Below are 23,806 nucleotides of genomic sequence, written 5' to 3' on the forward strand. Positions count from 1 at the left end.
CCTTCTACTGGTCCTAGCACGGCCAGACCAAGTGTTCCTCTGGGCGACTCACTCATCCATCCAATCCTTACTTCTTAGGGAGCTTTCAGGGCCAGGGATGTAATGCAAACACGACATGGTCCCTCCTCTGCAGACTCACAGTCCATCTAGCAAGGCAGGAGAGATGCAGGAAATGCCCAGAGGGCCTTGCTGCCTCCTGTCCATCTCACAGACTTTACTCACCTGTCAAGGCCCAGCTCAGATGGCACCTCCTCCAGGAAGCCTTCCTTAACCTTCCACTTTCTGAGCAGAAAGTGAGCCTCCTACCTCTGAACCCCACACTGCAGACCCTGCTGATAGCGCAGACCCGGGCATGACAACCAGCAGGTCAGGAGAGACGGGAAGAGTGGTTGTTGGGACAGTGGGTTTTACAAGCATCCAGAGACAGATGAATGGATAAACCAAGTGTGGTGTTTACATACAAGGGAATATTATTCAGCCTTAAAAAAAACATGTAATCCTGAGCCCTGTTAATGTCACGCATGAGCCTCAAAGACATAATGTTGAGAGAAATAAGCCAGACACAAAAGGACAAATATTGTATGATTCCACTTACGTGGATTCCACTTCCGTGAAGCCTACAATGGCCAAGTTCATAGCGACAGAGTAGAAAGTTGGTTGCCAGGGGCTGGGGAGGCGGAACGGGAGGTTGTGTTTATTTTTATTTTATTTTATTTTTTTGGGAGGTTGTGTTTATTTTTATTTTATTTTATTTTTTTGGGAGGTTGTGTTTAATGAATACAGTTTCAGTTTGAGACAGAAGCTGCACTCGGGAAGGAAGATGAGCAGTTCTGTGGATGGTGCTGCTGGCTGCACGTAGTGCGCGGGTACATCATGCCCCTGGGATGTCCATGTAAACATGGCAAAAAGGGTAACTTATTTTTAACGATTTTATTTATTTGAGAGACGGAGAGAGAGAGAGAGGGAGGGAGAGAGAGAAGGGAGGAGGGAGGAGGACAAGCAGACTGCACACTAGGCGCAGAGCCTGACACGGGGCTCAACCTCAGGACCCCGAGATCATGACCTGAGCCAAAACCAAGAGCTGGACATTCAACTGACTGAGCCCCCCAGGTGTCCCTAAAATGGTTAACTTTTATTTTATATATATTTTACCACATTTTTTTTTCTAAACTAAAGAGAGAGAGGCAGGGAGGGAGAGATTGGGTTTGAGAATCCAGGAGTCTGTTTGAATTCTGAGTCTCCCCCTAACAAGCTGCGTGGTGTTGGAAAATTGACTCAAATCTGTGCCTCAGTTTCCTCCTCTAAAATGGGGGATGAAATAGCATCTGCATCATGGGATTATTATGAGGATTCAATGAATCAATATGTGTAAAACTCTAAGACTGTGCCTGGAAGATGGTAAGTGCTCAGTAAATGTTAGCTATCATCGCTGGTGGGTCTCCTCTTCTGGCTCTGACCCTAACCAACCTCCTGAGTCATCCTTCCCAGCACCTTCCCTAGTACCCTCCATGCACTCAACTCAGCTTACATGTTGCTTCCTCCAGGAAGCCCTCCATGATGCTACCACCACCACCACCACCACCACCACCTCAAGTTTCCTGTTCTCCCACCGTGGCCTAAACTGCTCCCATCAGAACACAAGTCACTCCCTGGCACCCCATGTTATAACTAGGGTGTCCTCTGGCTTCCCTGACACACTGAGAATTCCCTGAGGACTGGGCATAGTTGACTTCATATTTGTATCACCAACCTTGCATCTCTAATCTGGTGCTCCGCACAAGGCAGTGCCCAGCCAAGGCTGGGGGTTGCCTGGGCATGGAGGGGAGTCTGGAAGGAGTGGAGACAGGAGGAGCAAAGGGAGACCCTATGAGGTCTGTATGTTCTAGAGCACCCAGGCCCATGAAACTCTCCATTCTTAAGTACTGTTTGCACAGGAGAAATGACCAGGAATATAAACTGGGGCCCATGCTCCAGGGCCTGGGGAGGAGGAGCCTCACCCCGTGCCTGCTGCCCCTCGGTACCTCCACAAAGAAGGCGGTGGCAGTGATCTTGTGCTTTTCGTCGCCTCTCTCCAGGAGTGGGATGAGCAGGTACAGGATGCGGCATAGCTCCTGGCAGGAGTAGTGCACCATGGCCCTGGGAGTGAGGAAGGGTGAGCAGTCCCCTCAGGCTCTCCCGCCCCAGGGGACCTGCTGGGGAAGTGGGGGGTCTGATCTGACACTCTAACCCTGAGCAAGTAAGGGGCACCTGGGGTCCTGGGGTCCCCAGATTTCCTACCTGGAGAGGATCTCAGAGGCCATCTAGTTTAACTGCTTTGTTTTACAGACGGGGAACCTGAGGCTCAGAGTGGGAAAGCTTGCCCAGGAGCACAGAGCATATAGCTCTTTGCATGGTGCCTAGAGCATAGTAGGTGCTCAATAAATGTAATTGTATCCTGAGATCCCTGCAGGAACCACATTGTCGAAATCGAGGTCCCCCTTCCTGACCCTACAGGAGGCTGTGTATAGTGGCAAAGGGAAGAGCCCCGGTCTGGGTCAGCAGGTCATCTCCCAGCACTGCCTATTCCTGGCTGTGTGACCTTTCGTACATAGCTGTCCCTCTCTGGACCTTGGTTGGCATCCTGCTGTGCTGGTAACCCCTGCTCCACCAGTCAGCAAAATGCAGTGGAAGCTAACCTGTGCTGAACCCTTCCCATATACCAGGAGCTGTTCAAAGTATTTCAACCCTTATCCTAAACCCTGGAGATGGCTCCTATTATAATTTCCACATGAGCAGGGCAGGGCAGAGGGTGGGGGGAACCTGAGACCCAGAGAGGGACAGGAACTGGCCCTGAGTCACACAGCTGAGAGGTGATGAGCTGGGATTCAGACCCAGGCAGCCCAGCTCCAGGGCCACACTGTAAGCTACTCACTACACCACCACGTCTGTATTAGTATAGGAACTAAGTCCTAATGCAGCGAGAAAAGGTGCTTCGTATGTAAGCTGAGTGCTCTGCGGTTGCCAGGCAGTTATGGCCTGTGAGCGTCCGCAGAGCGTGTCCACCCACCGAGTTGAACGCCACCCGCCCCCCAACTTAGAGGAGGTGATGGGCTGAGGGAAGGTCTTGCCCAGAGACAGGTGCAAACCCGAGTCTCTCCCTTGCTGACGACTCTCCCTCCCCCCACCTCTGCCCCCTGCCGCCCCAGCCTCACCTTGCCAGCAGGGACACTCCCCGGTGGTGGTTCTCCGCCTGCCCCATGAGTTCCCAGCCGCCCTGGTCCTCCAGAAAAGGTAGCCTCATACGAACAGCCCATCCTCAGCAGCAGGGTTTTCACCACTTTGACCACCCAGCTGCCAAGACAAGGGGGCTGAGACCTCATGCCCCTGGCCTCCATGGGCCGGGCCTCCCTCCAGCCAGCCTCTCCCATCATCAGCTCCCATCTGGCCACACAAGTTTCTCTGGGCCTTGCTGATCATTAGGTAGTAGTCACCAGTGTACCCGCAAAAAGCGGCTTCTTAATAAGTTTTTAAAACTCATTAGCTTTGAGAAAGAGAGTAAACAGAAGCAAAATTCCCCCAAATGGTGCTTTACCCTCCCTTTTCTTCTGAGCCTCTTCCCTGGAGGGAAGGGTCAGAGCCAGGTGTCCCCAGCAGCCCCCCAGCCCCTGGGCCTGCCTCTTTCTCCCGTCCTCTCCCCTTCATGCTCCTGACACGGCAGCCTCCCCACTCCCACTCACTTGTACACAAGTGGCCTGAGTCCTTTACCCTCTCAGGGCACTTAAGGAGGGATCCCCCAACCTGGATACACAACAGCAACCCTGGGGGCAGTGCAGGTGGGAGGTAGGGGGAGCTTTCACAACCCATGGATTCATGAGGCTGGAAACCAGGAGCTTCGGGTCAGCTTGAGCAGCCTTGCTGTGAAGGAGCAAGAAGGGGGGACAGCTACCAGCTGATGCCCTGCTGTGTTCTCGGCACAGTGCCGGGTGTCCACAGGTGTGTGTGTGTGTGTGTGTGTGTGTATCCCTTTATTAAAATGAAAAGGGGGGATCCCCGGGTGGCTCAGTGGTTTAGCACCTGCCTTCAGCTCAGGGCATGATCCTGGAGTCCTAGGATGGAGTCCGATATCGGGCTCCCTGCATGGAGCCTGCTCCTCCCTCTGCCTATGTCTCTGCCTCTGTGTGTGTGTGTGTGTGTGTGTGTGCGTGTGTGTGTGTGTCTTTCATGAATAAATAAATAAAAATATTTTAAAAATAAAATAAAATGAAAATGGGCAGGGGTGCCTGGGTGGCTCAGTGGTTGAGCGGCTGCCTTTGGCTCAGGTCATGGTCCCGGGGTCCTGGGATCAAGTCCCACATCAGGCTGCCTGCCAGGAAGCCTGCTTCTCCTTCTGCCTATGTCTCTGCCTCTCTCTGTGTGTTTTTCATGAATAAATAAATAAAATATTTTAAAAACTGGGCAATGTGTGAAATGAAGCTTACGTTTAAACAAAGTTTTCTAGAAATGTAAGCCCTCGTTTAAAGAGTTTATAATGTATGGACGTGCCTCAGGAGATACTGAGAGTTGGTGGTTCTCGTGATTCAAGACAAAGCATCAAAGCATTTTAGAGATCAGGTGATGTTCAGGAATTTGCTTTTAATTTTCATGTCTTGGGTTTTGTAATGACTACTGATCCAGTGTGAAAATTCAAGCTTCTACTGAGACCAGGGCTTTCAGAACCATGCAAGCTTTGCGCTGATTCTTTGAGACGTGTGCTGTCAGTTACAGTCCTGAACCAGCAAAGTCACACACACACACACACACACACACACACACACACACACACACATACAAACACAGGAAGGGAGAGAGGGGGGCAGGCTCCAAGTGTTGCCCAACCTAAGAGCCTGGGGCTTGCCCTCCCCGGCCCTCCCTTCCCCCACCTTCTTCCCTCACCCCCAAAACTCCAAGCACTGGCTGAACAGCAAAGCAGAGATTTATGCATTTTCATTTGGAGGAGGAAGATTCGACCTTCCAGTCAAACACCAGCACCTTTAACCAAGACCAAATGAGCCTCCTACATATGTTCTCCTCCGTAACTCGACCACCCTCCCCTCCGAGTGTGTCCCCATCTCTAGGAGCAGCTGGTCACCTGCTCTCTGCCTGCCATGGGGACAGCTCTGAGCTCAGGAACTCCACAGGGAAGGAAGTGACTTCAGGGTTTCAGACAGTCGCAGCTTTCACCCAGGCCCCGGTTTGTACCAGGTGGGGAACTCAGAATCAGGCCAACGCTTTTGGACACAGAGCCACATCATAGGTCACTGCTCTCTTCCCCCGTTTCCTTGATCAGGATCCAAATTTTTACAAAAATGACTCTACCCATCTTCCTTCCTCCCCACCCACTCCCAAAGACCCCAAATAAGGTCTGTGCTGCTTTGTAAGAAGGCAGAGGTGACACTGCCGGGAAGAAGGCTGTGGGTGGTGGTGCAGGTCCTTTAGGTCCCTCAAACGCCCACTCTGCGAGCTCCACCTTCCTATAAGTTCCCCAGCTTTTCCCAGCAAAGTGGAGCAAGTATTGCCCGGTCCTCTTGTTGCGGGATGGGGGGCCAACGACCCAACACATTGCTGCACCAAAGCCCGAGGCTGCCGCAGGGCACAGAAGCTGCACTGCACAGGTGGACACTGGGCTCTCTCCAGCTCCCTCATCCAGGCCTAGCTCAGGGGGTTTTGGGAGCAGAAAGATCACGCCCTTTATCCCTCAACCGTCAAGGACTTTGCCACCTCGTGTTCCTCTTGCTCCTCCTCTTAGCACCTTCTCTACTCTCCCCGAACCCACCAGCTCTCTGAGCCAAGGGTGCCACCCTCCCAAGTGCCAGGTGCTCAGACTTGGTGCTGCAGCCTTGGCACGTGGTGTCCCGCTGTGATGCGGGGTCCTATTCGGTCCTTACAACACACCTGTGGGGGGATGCCTGGGTGGCTCAGTGGTTGAGCATCTGCCTTAGGCTCAGGGCATCATCCTGGTGTCCTGGGATCAAGTCCCACAGGGAGGCTGCTTTTTCCTCTGCCTCTCTCTGTCTCTCTCATGAATAAACAAATAAAATCTTAAAAAACAAAACAAAAAAGAACTCTGGGGCAGGAATCACTTACCCCATCTCATGGGCAAGAACACCAAGCTGCCAAGACGTTAAAGTGGTTTAGCCAACATACAAAGCCTAAATAAATGATGGGACCAGCACTCAAAGCCAAGATGTTCTGACCTTAAGCCCAGCTATGCAACTGCTTGCCCTCAGTGCCTCAAAGTGTACCTCTCTGAGCACAGCACACAACAGAAGCCAAAGAAGGGGGCAGCCCAAGTGGCTCAGCGGTTTAGCACCACCTTCGGCCCAGGGCCTGATCCTGGAGACCTGGGATCGTGTCCCGTGTCGGGCTCCCTGCATGGAGCCTGCTTCTCCTCTGCCTGTGTCTCTGCCTCTCTCTCTCTCTCTCTGTGTCTCTCATGAATAAATAAATAAAATCTCTGAAAAAAAAAAAAAAAGCCAAAGAAGGAAAGACTGCTAAACTCAACTACATACAAATTTAAACCTTCTGAACGGCCAAAGATCAGAAAATAGTTACCAGTTAAGTGACAAACTGGAATACAAGTAACAAAGAGTTAATGTCCTTAATATATAAAATGCTCTAATTAACAAGAAGGGACGCTTAAGTGGCTCAGTGGTTGAGTATCTGCCTTTGGCTTAGGATGTGATCCCAGGGTCCTGGGATTGAGTCCTGCATCGAGTTCCATGCAGGGAGCCTGCTTCTCCCTCTGCCTTGCTCTCTGTGTCTCTCGTGAATAAGTAAATAAAATCTTAAAAATTAACAAGAAAAATTCCCAATAGTCCTATATAAAATTGGGCAAACAATGCTCATAGAAAAGGAAACACAGTGGCACTGGGTGGCTCAGCTGGTTAAGGGACCAACTCTTGGTTTGGCTCAGGTCATGATCTCAGGGCCCTGAGGTGGAGCCCCGCACTGGGCTCTGTGCTCAGCGGGGAGTCTGCTTGGGATTCTCTCCATCCCCCTCTGCCCCTCCCTGCTACCACTCATGTACATGCATGCTCTCTCTCTTTCTCTCCCTCTCTCTCAAATAAATACAATCTTTAAAAGAAAAAAGGAAACAGAAATGACATTTCAACCTCAACTTCACTCATAATAAGAGAAATGCAAACTAAAATGACAGCATTTTTTTCAACTTTCAGATCAGCAAAGATATAAACACCCTCTGTTCCCTCATGCTGGCAAAGGTGTAGGAGACAGCCATTCTCACAGGACGCAGTGACCTCTGGGGGGCAGAGGGGCATGTGGCAAACTGGATGCTTTAGGGGGTACTCCATTTTCCCCTTCATCACTCACTGGTCAAGAGCACTTTCTGCTACATATCCCTGTCTCAGCTTGAGATTGAAATGCAGAAGCACATTGATGTGCCCATTCTACTTTCAGGAACTTGTCCTACATGTACAAGCACATGTGTGCATAAAGACATATCAATTAACTCATTGCAGTATTATCCATAATGGCAAAGGGCTGCAAAGTACCTAAACCAAGAGGATCCTGGTTAAATAAATGATGGTATATTGGAATATTATGTGGATGTTAAAAATGAGGCAGCTCTATGTGTATGTTCTCCTATGATATAGTATAAGCTGAAAGCAAGAGTGCATAACTGCAAATTACACTACTATTGGTGTAAAAATAAAAATTTAAATGTGTGCTTATCTTTACATAAACCACTTGTAGAAGGGTATGAAAGAACCTGGCTCTTCTGGAGGAGGCTCAGTGAATAAGGAGAGGAAAGGAGACTCACTTTTAATGTCTTTTGAGATTTTTACCCATGTACATCTATTACGTACTGGTTAATAATTGAAAATAAAACGGCAAGGGGTGCCTGGGTGGCTCAGTCAGTTAAGTGTCCAACTATTAATCTCAGCTCAGGTCATGATCTCAGGGCTGAGTTCAAGCCCTGTGTGGAGTCCACTTAAAAAATAAAATAAAGGGATCCCTGGGTGGCGCAGCGGTTTGGCGCCTGCCTTTGGCCCAGGGCGCGATCCTGGAGATCTAGGATCGAATCCCACATCAGGCTCCCGGTGCATGGAGCCTGCTTCTCCCTCTGCCTGTGTCTCTGCCTCTCTCTCTCTCTCTGTGTGACTATCATAAATAAATAAAAATTAAAAAAAAAATAAAATAAACAAAATCTTTTAAAAAAAATAAAATTAAATTAAAATAATAAAATAAAATGGTGGGCCTTGGATACAAATCTAACACAAATAATATCTCTAGGGAGGGAGGAGGAAATATGAAATGGTGAGCTCCTTGGGGGAAGGCTGATTCTTTGCTCCCATCCAGCACCAGGCAGATCTGACACATGCAACACCGCAGGTGCTCCCAAACAGCTGTTGAGCAAATTATCGGCTCTCTTGAAAGTGTGCTTCTGTTTCCTCTTTTAGTCCCAAAGCTAATTTCTACCGATGGATTGCCCGAAAGACTTTGGAAGGGCCTTGCTAGGTGGCCCTTCCCCAGCCAGCGACAACAGGACATACCGCACGGGGACGAAGACAGAAGGCTGAGTGTCCTTCTTGGTATCCTTGCGGAAAGCCATGCGGCCTGGCAGGTTGAGGCCGATGTGATAATGGACCTGAATGAGCAGGGCCATGAGAAGCTGGGGGTAGATGCGCCTCACGCGGCTCACGCAGCTGTTGACCGACAGGAGCTCACACAGGCCGCTGGCTGCCTGGGGACAGAGGGGAGGCTGGCAGGAGACTCCTGGGGGTGGCCTGGACTGCTTCTCTAGCAGGTCGGACCTAGGTCTTTGTTCTTCTCTGGCTCAAATTAGTAGAGCCCAGATCTCTACACCCCCCACCACACCCCAACTCCTGGCTTTACTGGTGAGCCCCACACCAGAACAACAGCTTGCCTCTTTGTGGTGTTGACAGAGCCCTGAAAGAATGCGGTGGAGGGCTCCTCTCATATCTCTTGTGAGGTAGAGTCTTGATCCCATTGTTCAGCTGAGGGGACATGCTCAGAGGAGTGAAGGCACTTACCTGTGGTCACCTAGCCCTTGGGAGTAGAGCTAGGACTGGAACCCAGGCTTTCAGACACCAACTGCCTCATATCCTGCATCTTCCTCATTCATAACACAGGCTCAGAGACCATGGTGAAGCACAGGATTCAGAGGTAGGTGATCTGGGCTTGAGCGATGGTGCTACCATTCACCAGCTCTGTGACCTTGGCTAAGACCTACGATGTGACTAAGCAACAGTGTCCCCCTCTGTAAAGGGGTAATACCACCCATACCTCCTTCGCTTTCCTCCCCCCGAATGTCTTACTTTTTGCTAATCTCCAGAATTCATGAGTGTGCCTGGTACATAGTCAGTGCTCAATTAATGTTGTTGAATAAATAAATCAGTCCAACAACAAAAAAAAATTGAGCATCTCTATCTGCCAGGTACACATTAGGTATTGGGGATAGCATGGTGAGTAAAACAGGTCCAGGCACTGAATTCATGAATCTCACAGATTACTCAAAAACCCCACACATTACTGTCAAATCAAATCACAACTGGGGCCAACTCCTCCAAGATAATGTATGTGAAGCAAAGTGTAATATGCACAGATATGATCATGTCAGGGAGATAAGGGAGGGCTTTCCTGAGGAGGTGATGCTTCAGTTGAGAGCTAAGGCATGAGTAGAAGTTAGGTTAGTGGAGAGCTGTTCAGGAGAGGGAACAGCATGTGCAAAGGCCCTGTAACAGAAATAGCATACTATGTATGAGTTTCTGACAAAGAACAAGGCTGGAGGGACGCCTAGGTGGCTCAGTGGTTGAGCGTTTGCCTTTGGCTTAGGTTGTGATCCTGGGGTCCTGGGATTGAGTCCTGCATCAGGCTCCCTGCAGGGAGACTGTTTCTCCCTCTGCCTGTGTCTCTGCCTCTCTCTGTCTCTCATGAATGAATGAATGAATGAATGAATAGATAAATAAATAAATAAATAAATAAATAAATAAATAATTTTTTAGAAAATAGAACAAGGCTGGAGCCATGCACGTAAGAGGGACCATGGAGTGTGGTTAAGGCCGGAGAAGGGCACAGGGCCTTGCAACACAGGTAGGAATACTGTGTTATTTTCAAGGGCAATGGGAAGCCATTGAGGGGATTGAGAAGAGCAGATGCGCATTTTCAAAGATTTTTTGGCTGCAGTACAGATTGAAGGGCCTGGAGTGGAAGCAGGGAGAGGAGCAGGGGTATTATCCAGCTGGCTAGGACCAGAGCTACAATGACAGAGGCAGAAAGAAATCTGTCCCTCCACCCAGCTACCTTCCTACAGTCAGAGACCCCTTTCCCTCTGTGTTCCCAGGACTGAGCTTGGAGCCTGGTGATGAGCACATAAAAATTTTAGGTCACTAAATGAATGAATGAGTTACCTCATTTTATCTTCACAACCAGCACATGAGGCAAATTTCCTCATTATCATTTCCATTTACAGACGCAGGGACTGAGCTTCAGTGAGGCAAAGTGACTTGCTCAGGTCCCCAACTAGTAACATAGCCATAGCCAGTTCTCAGACCCAGGTCTGGGAGCCCTCCTCCCAGGCCACTGCCATCCCCGTAGGCAGCAGCACGGTGCCGTCCAGGGGGTCACGAACAGAGCCTGGACACAGAGGTGCCCAAGCTACACAACTAGCTCCTGGCAGAGCCGGGCACCAGAAGCTGGGTGCACTGAGCTCGCAGGAGGGGAGGAGTAGGGAGCACAGGGTAGGCCAGGCAGGTCCTCACCGCTAGGGGCACGATGGAGGCCCGGCCCTTCTTGGTGAAGGGTTTCTCCTTCAGACTGGTCAGGAGTAGGTCCAGGAGATCTCGGACGTCACAGCTGGGCTTGCGCAGTATCAGCTGCCTCCACATCTCTGCACCATTACTGGGAGGTCAGGGGTGGAGATGGTGATTGGGGACCGGGGCGCTGGGCCCACCCTGCCTCCCAGTGGTTTGGAGAAGGAGAAGGGAAGATGCCATCAATATGGCATCCATGGGTGTGACAGTGAGGAATGGCCCAGAAAACACACTCTTTAAGAGGCAGGCAGCAAGCAATGATTGAAAACCCTGTTTCCCAGGTATCAGGCCAGGTGCTTTATACACAATCTATTCAGTAAATATGGAGCATCTGCTGTACACCAGGCACTAGGCAAGGCTCTAGGCATATAGATATGAACAAGACAGGCAAGATACTCCAGTTCACCGGATTCTCAAAAGACCCTCAAGGTGGTTGTCATTCCAATTTTACAGATGGAGAGTTGAGGCTCAGAGAGGTGAGATCATTAGTCTATGACATCACAGCTAATGAGCTACAGTCAGGAAGTGACCAGGTCCGGTGCCTTCAGAGCCTGAGGTCGTTCCTCTGTGCCAGGAGGTCCCTTAGGGCCTGGACCTTCCGTTTGTCGCATAGTATCAAGGAGTCCCTGCTCCAGTCCCCTCACAAGGCAAGGGAAAGCCTCCGGGCCAGCCAGCACCCAGCCCGTGGGCGCTCCTATCTATTGTGGAGAGCTGAAAGCACTGACAGGCCTGGGGTGCACTAAAGGGTTAACAGAGCCCTGTTCCCCTCTGCATGAGCATTTAAACCTCCCATTAACTTCCTAGCTCTGTTTCCCTGGAAACCCGATAAAGATAGTATGTCAACTATGTTGCTAGGCAACATTGCTTATGGTAAAAATGACCCAAGTGGTAAATTGCATCTGGGCTGGGAGGAACTATAAATTAACTATGAGAACCCATGAGGACACTGAGCATTGAGCTTCCCAGGGTGCAGTGACTCTTGGGACTCCTCTCATCCCCGTGGAGACCCCAGAGGCAAAGTCTGGAGACCTTTTGTAAGAGGTAGCAGTTCTTATGAACCATTTCAGCCAGGGCAGCTCCTACCTTTTTACCGGGGAGGCCCAAGAGTCCAGCTCATAAGCCCAGAGGAAAGACTAGGGTGAGGCATGTGAGCCATTCAGGGTACAAGATGGAAGGAGCCAGTCTCTCTGGGGCTCATGCAAGCACCGGCAAGGCACCTGAGCGCCAAGCGTCCTTACATTCTGTCCCCGCTCTGTCTGGCCTGCTGCACAGGCTGCTGCGAGGACTCCTGGGAGGAGGAGCCCCTGAGTGTCCTATATCTGTCCTATATCCTGAGTGTCAAGTGTGGTCCTGCCAGTCTTGTGAGTCTGAAGGATTGGTGATCCCAAGAAGAAACCCTTGGGGAGGTGAGGGGGGGGTAGTGTGGCCAGAAGAGGTGAAAATCTTCCAGGTGGGAGGTCGGGGACATGTCACCCAGGCCCTCACCTTCCCACCTGATCTCCCTGGTCTCTAGGAATGACACCAATCATCCCTACTAGAAGCACACCTCACCCCACAGATCGGCACAATTCTGCGTGCACTATCATACAACGATCTTAAAGTGTGGGTCACAGGCTTCCTGCCTCGTTCTGTTCATTCAAAGGTGTGCGAGTGTTTCCTGGACTGGGAGGTTGGAGCAGTCAGTCTGATCTCTCTGGTCCAGTCCCTTCTGCCCATCAGACCATGAGCTCCCTGAAGGCAGAGAGAGGGAGCATCCTACTGCACAGTCCAGGCTGGGCAGGCACCCGGCTCAGCTGGTGACCTTACCTGTCACAACCAACCATCAGGAGTGGGAGTCATGCAGGGAGCATGTCCCACTTTTGCCTATGGGGGAACACTGAAGCCCGGGGAGAGCAAGTAAACTACCCAATACCACACAGCAGCTAGAGGCAGAGTCAGCACCAACACTCAGGCCTCCTTTCTATGGCATCCTTAGAGCGCTGGGCTTGGAGTTGGTCAAATCTCAGTTTGGGTCCTCATCCTGTTGCTTGCTCACTGGGGCCCGAGGACAAGGAACTGCCCCTCAGTTTCCCCATCTGTAAAGTGGGATCATTGTACTAAGGAGAGATGTTACTGCTCTCCACAGTGCCTCAAAAGTGCTCCACAGTTGTCATAAGCACCACAGACCACATAGAAAAGGGGTCAGCTGGGAAGGCAAGGCCTTCCCTGAGTGGAAGGACAGGTACCCAGCCCAGGATGGGGGCTGCTCCAACCCTCTAAGGTGTGGTGGCAGGAGCCCCCCAGTTGGTACCTGTCTAGTGGTAGAGGGCATGTGAGCAGGGCCACAACCACCTCGGTCATGAAGGAGCTGGCCAGGAGGGAGACGGGCAGCAGGGCCACCTCGCGGGCCCGTGGCTCCTGGATGTGGCTCAGCTGCACATAGATGCCCTGCATGATTTCTGGGATCTGGGGCAGAGCCAGAGCAGTCGTGAGCAGCAGGCAGATGTCCGGTTGGAAGGTCAAGGCAGGCAAGGGGAGAGTAGGGAGACAGGAGGAGAAAGGGGGTGGGGGTGACAGGATAGAGAGGCCAGGGAGGGGAGAGAAAAAAAGAGAGAGAGAGGAGGGCACCAGGAGAGAGAAGGGGAGGGGGGGAGCAGCGCACCTGCTCCTTCCCTGGGAGAGCCAGTTGTCCTCACTGCCCTCCCCACCCCCACCAGATCAGTGAGTTCTTTCTCACCCGCAAGGGGGGCACCTAGAACTCAGCCACACCACCCCTGCCTTGCCCCCGCGCCTAGGGGTTCCAGTTCCTCCCACCCTGCCACTGCCAGATGGCAGGTCCCAAGGGATGAGCAGGCCCCTGCGGTCTCCGGCTCAGCCCCTGCCCCCAGGGAGCCTTACCACCTCCAGCACCCTGTGGCGGTACCATTCCAGCACGGAGCTGAGCGTGACCTCCGAGGCCAGCTGCATCATCTCCCCAGAGTCCTTCCCCCGGGTCTCTGAGCTGCCTTTCAAGCCTTCCAGGGCTGCGAGCAACAGGTCCTTTACCTGCTGGGGTCCCAGGAAGTCTCCGAATTCCTGAAACAAAAGCACAGAGATACTGACACCTGGACGTACCCTAAGGGAGCCATACACACACACACACACACACACACACACACACAGCCACCACCAGGTCCACACAGAAGTCGGCAGGGCCAGGCATGTATACTCTGTGGGTGTCCAACACGGTGGGGAGGAGCTACAGAAGAAGGGGAGACATGCATCCTGCCCCCAGAGTGGGATAATGTGCTTCTGGGCACAGAGCAGAGGAAGAAGGGGCACGCGGGGTGGGCCCATGTGGTTGGGGAAAGCTTCCTTAAAGGGGACATGAGCCTGGAAAGATGGAAGTGGGGAGAAGAGATTGGGGTGGGCCCTCCCCATTCCCAGGAAGGCCCAGAGCTGGTGGGCAGCCGGCAGTCACCGCGATCACACGCAGAATGTTCTGGCATGGGCTGACAGGGTTGTAGGGCCCCAGGAATCGCTTGTTGCTCTCATACAGCTCCTCCTTATTGGTCTCTTCCTTATCTCTGGTTCCTGCAAGAAAGAAGCCTCAGTGAGGCCCAACCACTCTATTTTTTTTTTTTTTTTTTACTTTTTGTTAAACATGGAGGTAGGACACAAATCCTAGAAAACCAGCTTGACAAATTTTTACATAGAGAACACATCCAGGTAGCCAGCACCCAGGTCAGGAAGCAGAACATAATGGGTACCCTAGAAGCTCCTCTTTGTTCTCTTTAGTCCCCTGCCCCCTCCCCCTCCCGGAGCGACTACCATTCTGACCCCTAAACCCACAGGTTAGATTTCTTGCTATTGGACTTAACGTAGTATGTTCTCCTGTGTGCCTGGCTCTCCCTCAACAACCTGCGGGTAAGATTTATCCATGCTGTCGCAAGTCACGTTAGCTCATTGGTACGTGGTGCTGCGTCATTTTCTGTGGTGTGAATACACTACCATTTATTTCTCTCTTATTTCTTTTCTTTTTTTTTTTTTTTTAAGACTTTATTGATTTACTCATGAGAGACACAGAGAGAGAGAGGGGCAGAGACCCAGGCAGAGGGAGAAGCAGGCTCCATGCAAGGAGCCCCATGTGGGACTTGATCCCGGGTCTCCAGGATCACGCTCTGGGCTGAAGGCAGCACTAAACCGCTGACCCACCCAGGCTGCCCTCTCTATTTCTGATGGACATTTCGGTCATTTTTAAAAAGCTATCGGTGCTGCTAAGAACATTCTGGTATGTCTTGCCCATGCCTTTCAGGAAATGTATGCACACATTTGTTAGGTACACGGTCAGGAGTGTATTTGCGGGGTCCTAAGGTAGGCATAGGTCCGGCCTCAGGAGATGCTGCCAAACGGTTTTGCAGGCTGCAGGCGGGCCCAATTATATGCCCACCAGCAATGCAGGAGAGTTCCAGAGGCTTCATGTCCCATCAGTGAGCTGTCAGCTTGATTCTCACTGTTCTGGTGGGTGTGTGGTGATACCTCTTTTAAACTGCAATGTCCCTACCCTGGTAGTCCCAAGCCTCTTTTTCTGATTTGTGTTCTTTAGTACTCATCATTATCTGACTTCACTATATGTATTACTTGTTTATTTTGTTCACTGTCTCTTGACAACAAGAAGGTAAACCCAACAGGGAGGGTTATTTAACTTCATTGCAGTGTTTTCAGTAATTAGCATAGATCTGGAACATGGTGGCTTCATGTTTTCTGTTGAGGAAACCTATTTCAGGCTCATTTCCTAAGGCCTTACTGCAGCCTGGCCTGGGTCCTCCCTGGATTCCCCCCAGAGTACGCAGGGCATCAACACAAGGAAGGGCTGTTGAAGCAGAGGGACCATATGGACCAAGTGTGTGGGTCATTTGTAAAGGAAAGAAGCTTGAGACCTGGAATCAGATAGACCCAAGTTCAAAGCCTAGCTTGGCTGCTGCCTACACTCAGGGGACCCCCACAAACCACCTCATCCTTGAGAATTTAACAGTGTGGGGCTGGGGTCACCAGATAAAATATAGGATACCTAGTTAAATGTGATTTCAGATTGCCAGGTCACTCTGCCCCAGAGCCAGGGAAGCTTAAACAACATGCCAAAGGCCCGTGGGCAGGGTTGGGACCATGGGGAAAGGAAGGAGGCAGGAAGCTGCTGAGACTGCACACCTCTAGGTACGATGCCAGTGCCTGGGTCAGCCCATTTCATACCACCAGCTCCCTAAAGCAGGATCTGAGGTGCTTCTCCCACCTACAGGCTGTAGCCACTCCAGATTCTAACATGGGACCTGTCTTTTGTTCATTCATTGAATAAATATTCACCCACCATGTGCCCAGCCCAGGGCTAGCCCTTGGGAATGCATGGTGACTATGACATGGACTTGCCCTGCTCTCAGCACACTGGGGCCATCACGCCTAGGTGTGCATGGTGCCGTCACAGGAATGTGACAGTGAGAGTCACAGATAACACTTGGAAGGACGAAGAGGGGATCAGATACAAGGACTGTTTAAATCAAAATAGGGCTGTTTGTAGCCTCCCTCTGGTCCTGTGGGGACTGAGGCTTCACACCGGCTTCCGCAGACCCCGTCAGACCCGGTGCTGGCCTCCATCTACCTGGGCCTTGCTGCCAAGGTTCTGGTCAATTCCCAGGCTGAGCACCTGCTCGGAAGCCCTGCCTGAGAGGCACCCCAAAGGGCTTACGTTTTTGGAGCTCCAGGATGGTGTAGAGGATGATGATGCCGTCCAGAGCCTCCCGGCCAATCTCCTCATCAGGATCCCCGATGCGAAGGATGAGCCTCCCCAGCAGAAGTCCCAGCGCCGGGAACCCCGAGGACATCTGTTTGTGTCATAACTTCAGGGACTGGGTCTTAGAAGTTCAATAATCTTATACAGCAATTAGTGAACAGAGCTCGATGGTCGGGCCCTGAGAGCAGAGCCCTCTGAAGATGACAAGGGCCACCTGGGAATCTCTGGACAGATGCACCAGCTCCCTTAGAGCCAACAAGACTCTCCCTCCTCAGAGCGTCCTCCCCTCCCAGGGACCACTCACAAAGAAAGGCAGGGTCAGAAGTGTGTGATTCAACACAGAGACATTGCTGTTCACGGCCCGTGCTCGCTCATGGGCCTTCCCGGAGTTCATCCAGGGCCCCAGGGGCTGCAAGGACAAGGGGGAGACTCAGAGCTCCAGGCTGGAGGCCACCCTCTGATGCCTGAGTGGGCCAGTCAGCCTTTACCGGTCAGCAGGAAGCTGCCAGGGCACAAAGGCAACTGTCCACAGCCCTCTCCTCCTTCTCCTCCGCCTCCTCCTCCTCTTGGGGCAGAGGGAGCCCTGGGGCCCAGGAGCTGAGGCTAAGACCAGAGACCAGAGGGAGAACGAAGGTCAGCGAGGAGAGAGATGATAGATGGCGAGTCATGAGGATAGAGGAGAAAGAGAGACAGGGATGAGAAGGGAGAAGGCAAAGCTATGGGGACAGCTAGAGCCAGAACACTGCAGGGGGCGGGGAGGGGGGGGACAGGGAGAGAGCCAAGGGGTGGAGCTTGGAACAGGACCTGTAGTAGGGACCCTGGGGTGGGGGGCACTGGCCCAAGATGACATCCTGAAGTCAAACTGCTCCATCTGGACCCAGCCCCCCACCGCTCCTCTTTTCCCCTCTGTCCCTTTGCTCCTCCCACCCCCATACCTCCAAGATGCTCTTCAGCCCAGCAGGAGTGGGGTCCTCAACAAAGAGGGCGTTGAGCAGGGTCTGCAGGGCATCCAGGGTCTGCTGGTAAAGCTTCTGTGGGCAGGAGGAGGACCAGCTGCTAGGGGGCTGCTGGAGCGGACCTGGCCCCAGCAGCCCTGTACCCGCACCCTGCTCTGGGTCAGGGGAGGAGGGACACTCAGACTGCTTTCTGGCCCCACCTGAGAGACTAACTTAAGGTATGATATTGGACACTTTTCTCTCTCACCATGGGTTATAGTTTCCTTATCAACAAATTGGTGGGGGCACCTGGGTGTGCAGTCGGTTAAGCATCGGACTCTGGTTTCGGCTCAGGTCGTGATCCCAGGGTCCTGGGATCGAGCCCTGCATGGGGCTCCACGCTTAGCATAGTCTGCTTGAGGATTCTCTCTCCCTCTGACCCTCCCGTGCTCACTTCTCTCTCCAATGAGAAAAACATTTGTCCAAAGTCACACAACATGGTGAGGAACAAATGAGAGGATGGGTGGGAAATGCAGCTAGAACTGTAGGAGCCAGGTAAACGGGAGGGCCAGCCTCACTTTTATTATTGTCTCTGGGAAGTTCTGTGATGGCTTCTCCTAGACCCAAATAGATTTTCCAGTGGCCCCTCCAGGGAGCCACGTCTCCCCCACCTGGGTTCCCTTTCCCTTGGCCACACCACAGTCCCAGAATTGTCTTAGGAAGCTGTAGGCTGAAGAGGGGGTTTGAGCCCCTCTGGGAAGACCCTCTGTCCCCTGCCTCCTTTCCGTCTGCCAGCTCCTCACGTCTGTCTGTCCCCCAGGTTGTCTTTGTACAGGCTTCCTGGTCTGCGCACACCCAGGTTACACCACCACTACCAAGCCCACCCCACCTGCCAACTACCTCCCTCCTCCTTCTGGCCCATCGCTGTGCAGCACTGTCCTCTGCTGTCCGGGCCTGGAACTGCAGGAGGGCTGCCTGCGCTTCCCAGGACCAGGGTGTCGTGTGTCCCCCCCCACTCCCCGGCCGCCTTTGGGTCTTGTCCCTCAGGACCCAGAGCCCTCAAGCTGCCCTCAAGGGTGGCCTGGTCACCACTGCTTTCTAGCCTTGCTTCCCAGCACTCTTGCCTCCGGCCACGCTGCCCCCTTGTCATCCTTGGAGTCACCATGTTCTCACCGTCCTCAGGCCACTGAACAGGCGGTTCCCTTTGCCCGGCACGCCCTTCCTTCTGCTACTCCCCCTCCCAGCTAACTAGCTCTTCTTTAACCTGTCAGCTACAGCCCCATGACCCCTGACCCCCACCTAGGCCAGGACATCCATTCTAGGCTCTTTGTAGCACCAAGTACTCCTTGCTTGCAACCCTTACCACTGCTGCAATTTTGCATTTATTTGCATGATTCTTTGACAATGTCTAGCTCCCCGCTGCCTTCCCTCTACTATATCCCCCACCCTCTGGTACTTCTGGAGTGGGCATTGTATTTGCTGAATGAAAGGATGAAGGAATGCACCTCCCTCTTGGCTGAAACTCCTCTCCCTGAGTCTCCCCCACTGATCCAACTTCCTACACTAAGGTCACCTCTACCTACTTCTCCTGGGACAACCCTGCAGAGGTTGGAAGATGCTTACATGAGCCCCTTGAGGTTCTACGCTCACCCCAGCTCACGTGGTCCTCAGCCCTCCTCCTCCCAATCCCGGCCACCTCCGAGGGCCAGGCCAACACATGCTCACATCCCTCGCTCAGGGCAGGACCCAGGAGTGGACAGAGCACCCCAAATGAGCAATCCCTTATTCCAAAGATACACTCATTCACCAAATATTTATCAAGTGCCTGCTCAGGCCAGGAGCTTGCGTAGGAGGGTGAAGATTCGCATCCAACTCCTAGAAGGCTCTTTCTCTCCCCTCTGAGAGCTCAGAAATGCACCCTAGTCTAAGGACGTGGGGAGCCCCAAGGACTCACCTGTATGGCCTCAGCCTTGGCCTCGTCCTTCTCCTGCATGGCCTGCACCGATGGAAGGGAGAACACACTCTTCACACACGTGTCCACCAGCTCTGACCGTTCTTGCCATCCCAGGATGGGCTGGGTGTGACTGGCAGAGAGAGAAAGATGGGCCAGTGGTGAGGGAGGGGGGAGGGAGGGGCTCTATGGCCCTGGAGGAGGGAAGTGGGTGTGGAGCACAGGGCCTGGGGAAAGGCAAAGGCACAGGAGAGGGTGGGGTACAGAGGCCAGGCCCCAGGAGAGGCAGGTGGAGCCCAGGGAAGGGGGCAAGGGGCAGGGGGTTGGGGAGGGGCTGTGGACACCTCAGCTGGGTCAGGGTCTCCATGGCCTGCCAGCGGACGGTGCTGGAGAGGGAATCCAGTGGTTCTTCCTGGATCTGCCTCTGGATGGGGGACCACAGGGGGCCGATGAGGGGGGTGAGGCCATGCAAACCCCCAGGATGGGAGCCACTGTTCAGCATAGGGCACAAGCTGTGACAGCCCCCAGCCTGGACAGAACCGTGCAGGGCCTCTGTGGGGAGAGTCAGCTCTATACTCAATTCCCATCCTGAGCCCAGTTCAAGGCCACCACAAACATCCCGCACCCCAACCGGCTGCACCCTACACACAAGGCCCAGCAAGAACTGCTTTGGCAGCCTCATGGTAAGGAGGCACACTTAGGCCAGAGACTGGCCTGAAGCAGAAAACACCATGAATGGCTCTTGAAGGGGGTCCACTTGAATTCCTTTAAAAACATCCAAGGAGCAGCTGGCTGGCTCAGTCAGTTAAGTGTCTGACTGGCTCAGGTCATGATCTCAGGGTCCTGGGATCGAGCCCCACATGGGGCTCCATGCTCAGTAGGGAGTCTGCTTGTCTCTCTCTCTCTCTCTCCCTTCCCCCAGCTGTTTTTTTTCTCTCTCTCTCTCTTTCTCTCTCTCTTTCCCTCAAATAGATAAATAAAATCTTTAAAAAATAAAATAAAAATGACCTAATTACTTCTCACTTTTGATCTAGCCTCTACATACAATAGGTGCTCAATTAATGTCAATGAAATGAAGTTATCCAAGGCAAGGCTTTTATCTTTAAGGGACCCAAAGCTAAATATAATTTTGAGGATTTCAGTGGCCCAAACCATTCCAGTGGATGACTGAGAAGTGAATGTATTTTGCAAAACAATGAGGGAAACTCTTGAATGTTTCCCACCAGGAGGAATTTCTGGGAAAAGAATGTATTAAATAATAATGACTGCTCCCAGGGGCCTAGGGCCCTACAGCAGTCTAACCACTGGGTAGTGTCCTCCCAACAAGCCAGCTGGTGCTCAGGCATTACCTCAGGTGCTGATGAGATGACAAGAGCCAGGCTCAGAGAAAGAAAGTAGCTTGCTGAGCTCCCTCAGGGAGGTGGAGGGCAGTCAGAGGTGGGCTGAGCCTCAAATCCAAGCATCCTGCCTTCTCCTCAGTCCTCCCACCTCAAGCCTTGTCTCACCAGTGTGTGGACTGGGACTCCCACCTCCACCCACCCAATGCCACAGACCCGTGCGAGGTTCCCACACCATCATCTTTTTCATCATGGTCTTCTTCTCTCCTTCTGCTTCTAGCACATCCTGGCACTTCTGGAGGGTGATGACATTCTCCACCTTGGAGACAGCAGGGTGAGAACCACACTGACCGCCACCTTCAGGGGCTGCCTGCACACCCCCACCAGCTTCCGCGCACCTGTCCCCGGCTGCCAGCCCCCAGCACTGGTTCCAGAGACATGCGAACCCACGGGGGCCCTTGGGGTGGGGTGCAGATTTGGGAAGGCTGTGGATAATCCCCAAAGGGCAGCATTTGGGGGAGGACTAGATTTCAGGCTCTGCAAAGTACTCTCCCTCTCTTGAGGGAGAAGGGGTAGGAGCTGATGGGATGGAAGAGGTGCTGATGCCTCCAGTTGGAATCACACCATTAGTAATACCTCTTAAAGGTTTCTAGTACCTACTCTCTCTTTTTAAGATTTTATTTATTGGGCAGCCCAGGTGGCTCAGCGGTTTAGCACAGTTTTCAGCCAAGGGCATGATCCTGGAGACCCGGGATCGAGTCCCATGTCAGGCTCCCTGCATGGAGCCTGCTTCTCCCTCTGCCTGTGTCTCTGCCTCTCTCTCTCTGTCTCTCATGAATAAATAACTAAAATCTTTATTAAAAAAATATTTATTTATTTGAGGGAGAGACAGAGAGAGAAAGAGTAGGGGGAGGGGCAAAGGGAGGAGGACAAGCAGGCTCCCCTCTGAGCAGGGAGCCCAATGTGGGGACTTGATCCCAGGACCCTGAGACCATAACCTGAGCCAAAGGCAAACGTGTAATTGGCTGCGCCACGCAGGTGCCACTCTCGTATCCACTCTTAAGGGCACATCCTAGTCAGAGCAAGGCATTCTGCCACCTGAGAGAGGAAATACCTTTATCAATGTCTAATTAATCTATGACTTCTCATTATCTCAAGGTAAAAGAAGAAAAAATGATGAAATAGATGAACTAATTCCATATAGTGAAAAAAACAAAACAAGTGAACCTGATGGGCAGTGTGGTGGGTGAGACATGCCACAAGTTCTTGGCCCCTGCCACCAAGAGGACAGAGAGCCCTTGAACCAGGGCTCGTCCTCCCAGTTGCTTGGACCAATAGAATCCCATGAAGTGATGACGTGCCAATTCCTGGCCTAGCCCGTGAGGCAACTGGCAGCCTTTTCCTTCTGGAACCCAGCCACCACACTACAAGGAAACCCAGCTAGACATGGAACGATGGCACCATGTGGAAGATGAGGGTCATCTTCGATGTTCCAGCCCCTGCTCCTGTCTACAGCAGGAGAGCACAAGAGCCACCTTGCTGAGCCCAGACAATTTCAGAGTTCTCATACAATCCAGTAATTCCACTTCTGGGTATTTAGCTGGAGAAAAGAAAAACACTCACTCTAAAAGATGTGTGCACCAGTACGTTGATTGCAGCATTATTTACAATAGCCAAGATATGGAAGCAATCTGAGTGTCTATCAATAGATGAATGGATAAAGAAGGTATGTGAGATTTTATATATAGACACACACAGTGGAATGTTAGCCATAAAAAAGAATGAGATCTGGCTCATTTGCACCAACATGGATACACCTAGAGGCTATAGTGCTCAGTGAAATAAGTCAGACAAAGACAAATACCGTATGATTTCACTTATATGTGAAATCTAAAAAACAAAACAAAACACAAACAGATTCATAGATACAGAAAACATTCTGGTGGTTGCCAGAGGGGAGGGGGCTGGGGAGCTGGGTGAAATAGAAGAAGGGGGTTAAAAGGTACAAACTTCGCATTATAAGATAATTAGGACACAAGGATGCAACGTACAGCATAGGTGCATAGTGACAGATGGTAGCTAGACAGATGGTAGCTACCTTTATCCTGATGATCACTTGGTAATAATGTACCTAAATGTTGAACTGCTACATTGTACACCTGAAACTAATATAATACCTATTCACTTATAACATGGTATAAATTAAATTAAACAAAAATTAAAATTTCAAAAATTAAACAAAAATTAAATTTTCAAAAATTTCAGTTATCATGAGAAATTGGGCCCCTTGGTCCTTATTTCCCCATCAGAGTGAGCTTTTAGACCACTAAGTTTTGGGGTGGTTTGCTACGTAACAACTGGTACCTTAAACTGCCAAAATGATGATAGAGGGATAGCTAGTAGACTGAATGGTCATGGAAGACCTCTTAGAAGAGTCGATATTTGGGCTGAGTCTTGAATGACAAGAAAGAGGTAACCATAAAAAAAAAAAAAAAAAAAAAGACTATTCTTTCTGCCCACAGGTCTTGTCCCTGTGCTATTAAAAAAACGAAAAAACAAAAAAACATGTTTTTGCACTGAAGAAAAAATAAAAGAGGTAACCATGTGAAGAACTAGGGAAAGGTCCGCCTATCTCCCCAACCTAGAATGTTACTTCATTGTTGTATTTCTACTGCCTGAAATGATCCCTTGCATGTAGTAGGGACTCAACAAAATTTGTTGAATGACTACAGTAATAAACCCTATTTGTTGTAGGCACCTTGCTCAGTGCTGTGCATACATTAACACAGACCTTATTCGAACTTTATTATGCCCATTTTGTAGCTAAGAAGAAATTTCCTGGCAGAAAAGACAAGTGCAAAGGCCCTGGGGCAGGAAGGAGCATGGCACGTGTAAGAAGCAGAGAAAGGCCAGTTTGTCAAGAGCAAGGTGAACAGCCAGAGGGATGTCATGGGCTGGTATGCTCCCAAAATGCAAGACCTCTTATTAGTCCTGTCACTCTCTCCCCATGCCCCACCCTGGGACACCCC

The 23,806-nt window shown here is 51.5% G+C and overlaps 1 protein-coding gene across 1 annotated transcript in view; it reads right to left on the minus strand.

Annotated features, from left to right (window-relative positions):
- Positions 1–23,806, minus strand: part of MROH7 (maestro heat like repeat family member 7) — a 45,450-nt gene that overhangs the window by 12,147 nt on the left and 9,497 nt on the right. The window contains 14 exon segments of the mRNA XM_041772789.1: positions 2,022–2,136; positions 3,192–3,268; positions 3,270–3,330; positions 8,532–8,722; positions 10,761–10,899; positions 13,102–13,256; positions 13,689–13,865; positions 14,251–14,363; positions 16,510–16,645; positions 16,859–16,963; positions 17,490–17,585; positions 19,444–19,573; positions 19,785–19,864; positions 21,013–21,096. Coding sequence (XP_041628723.1) covers positions 2,022–2,136; positions 3,192–3,268; positions 3,270–3,330; positions 8,532–8,722; positions 10,761–10,899; positions 13,102–13,256; positions 13,689–13,865; positions 14,251–14,363; positions 16,510–16,645; positions 16,859–16,963; positions 17,490–17,585; positions 19,444–19,573; positions 19,785–19,864; positions 21,013–21,096 — 1,659 coding nt within the window.

This window comes from Vulpes lagopus, chromosome 10, assembly GCF_018345385.1.
Source record: "Vulpes lagopus strain Blue_001 chromosome 10, ASM1834538v1, whole genome shotgun sequence".
NCBI classification, from domain to species: Eukaryota; Metazoa; Chordata; class Mammalia; order Carnivora; family Canidae; genus Vulpes; species Vulpes lagopus.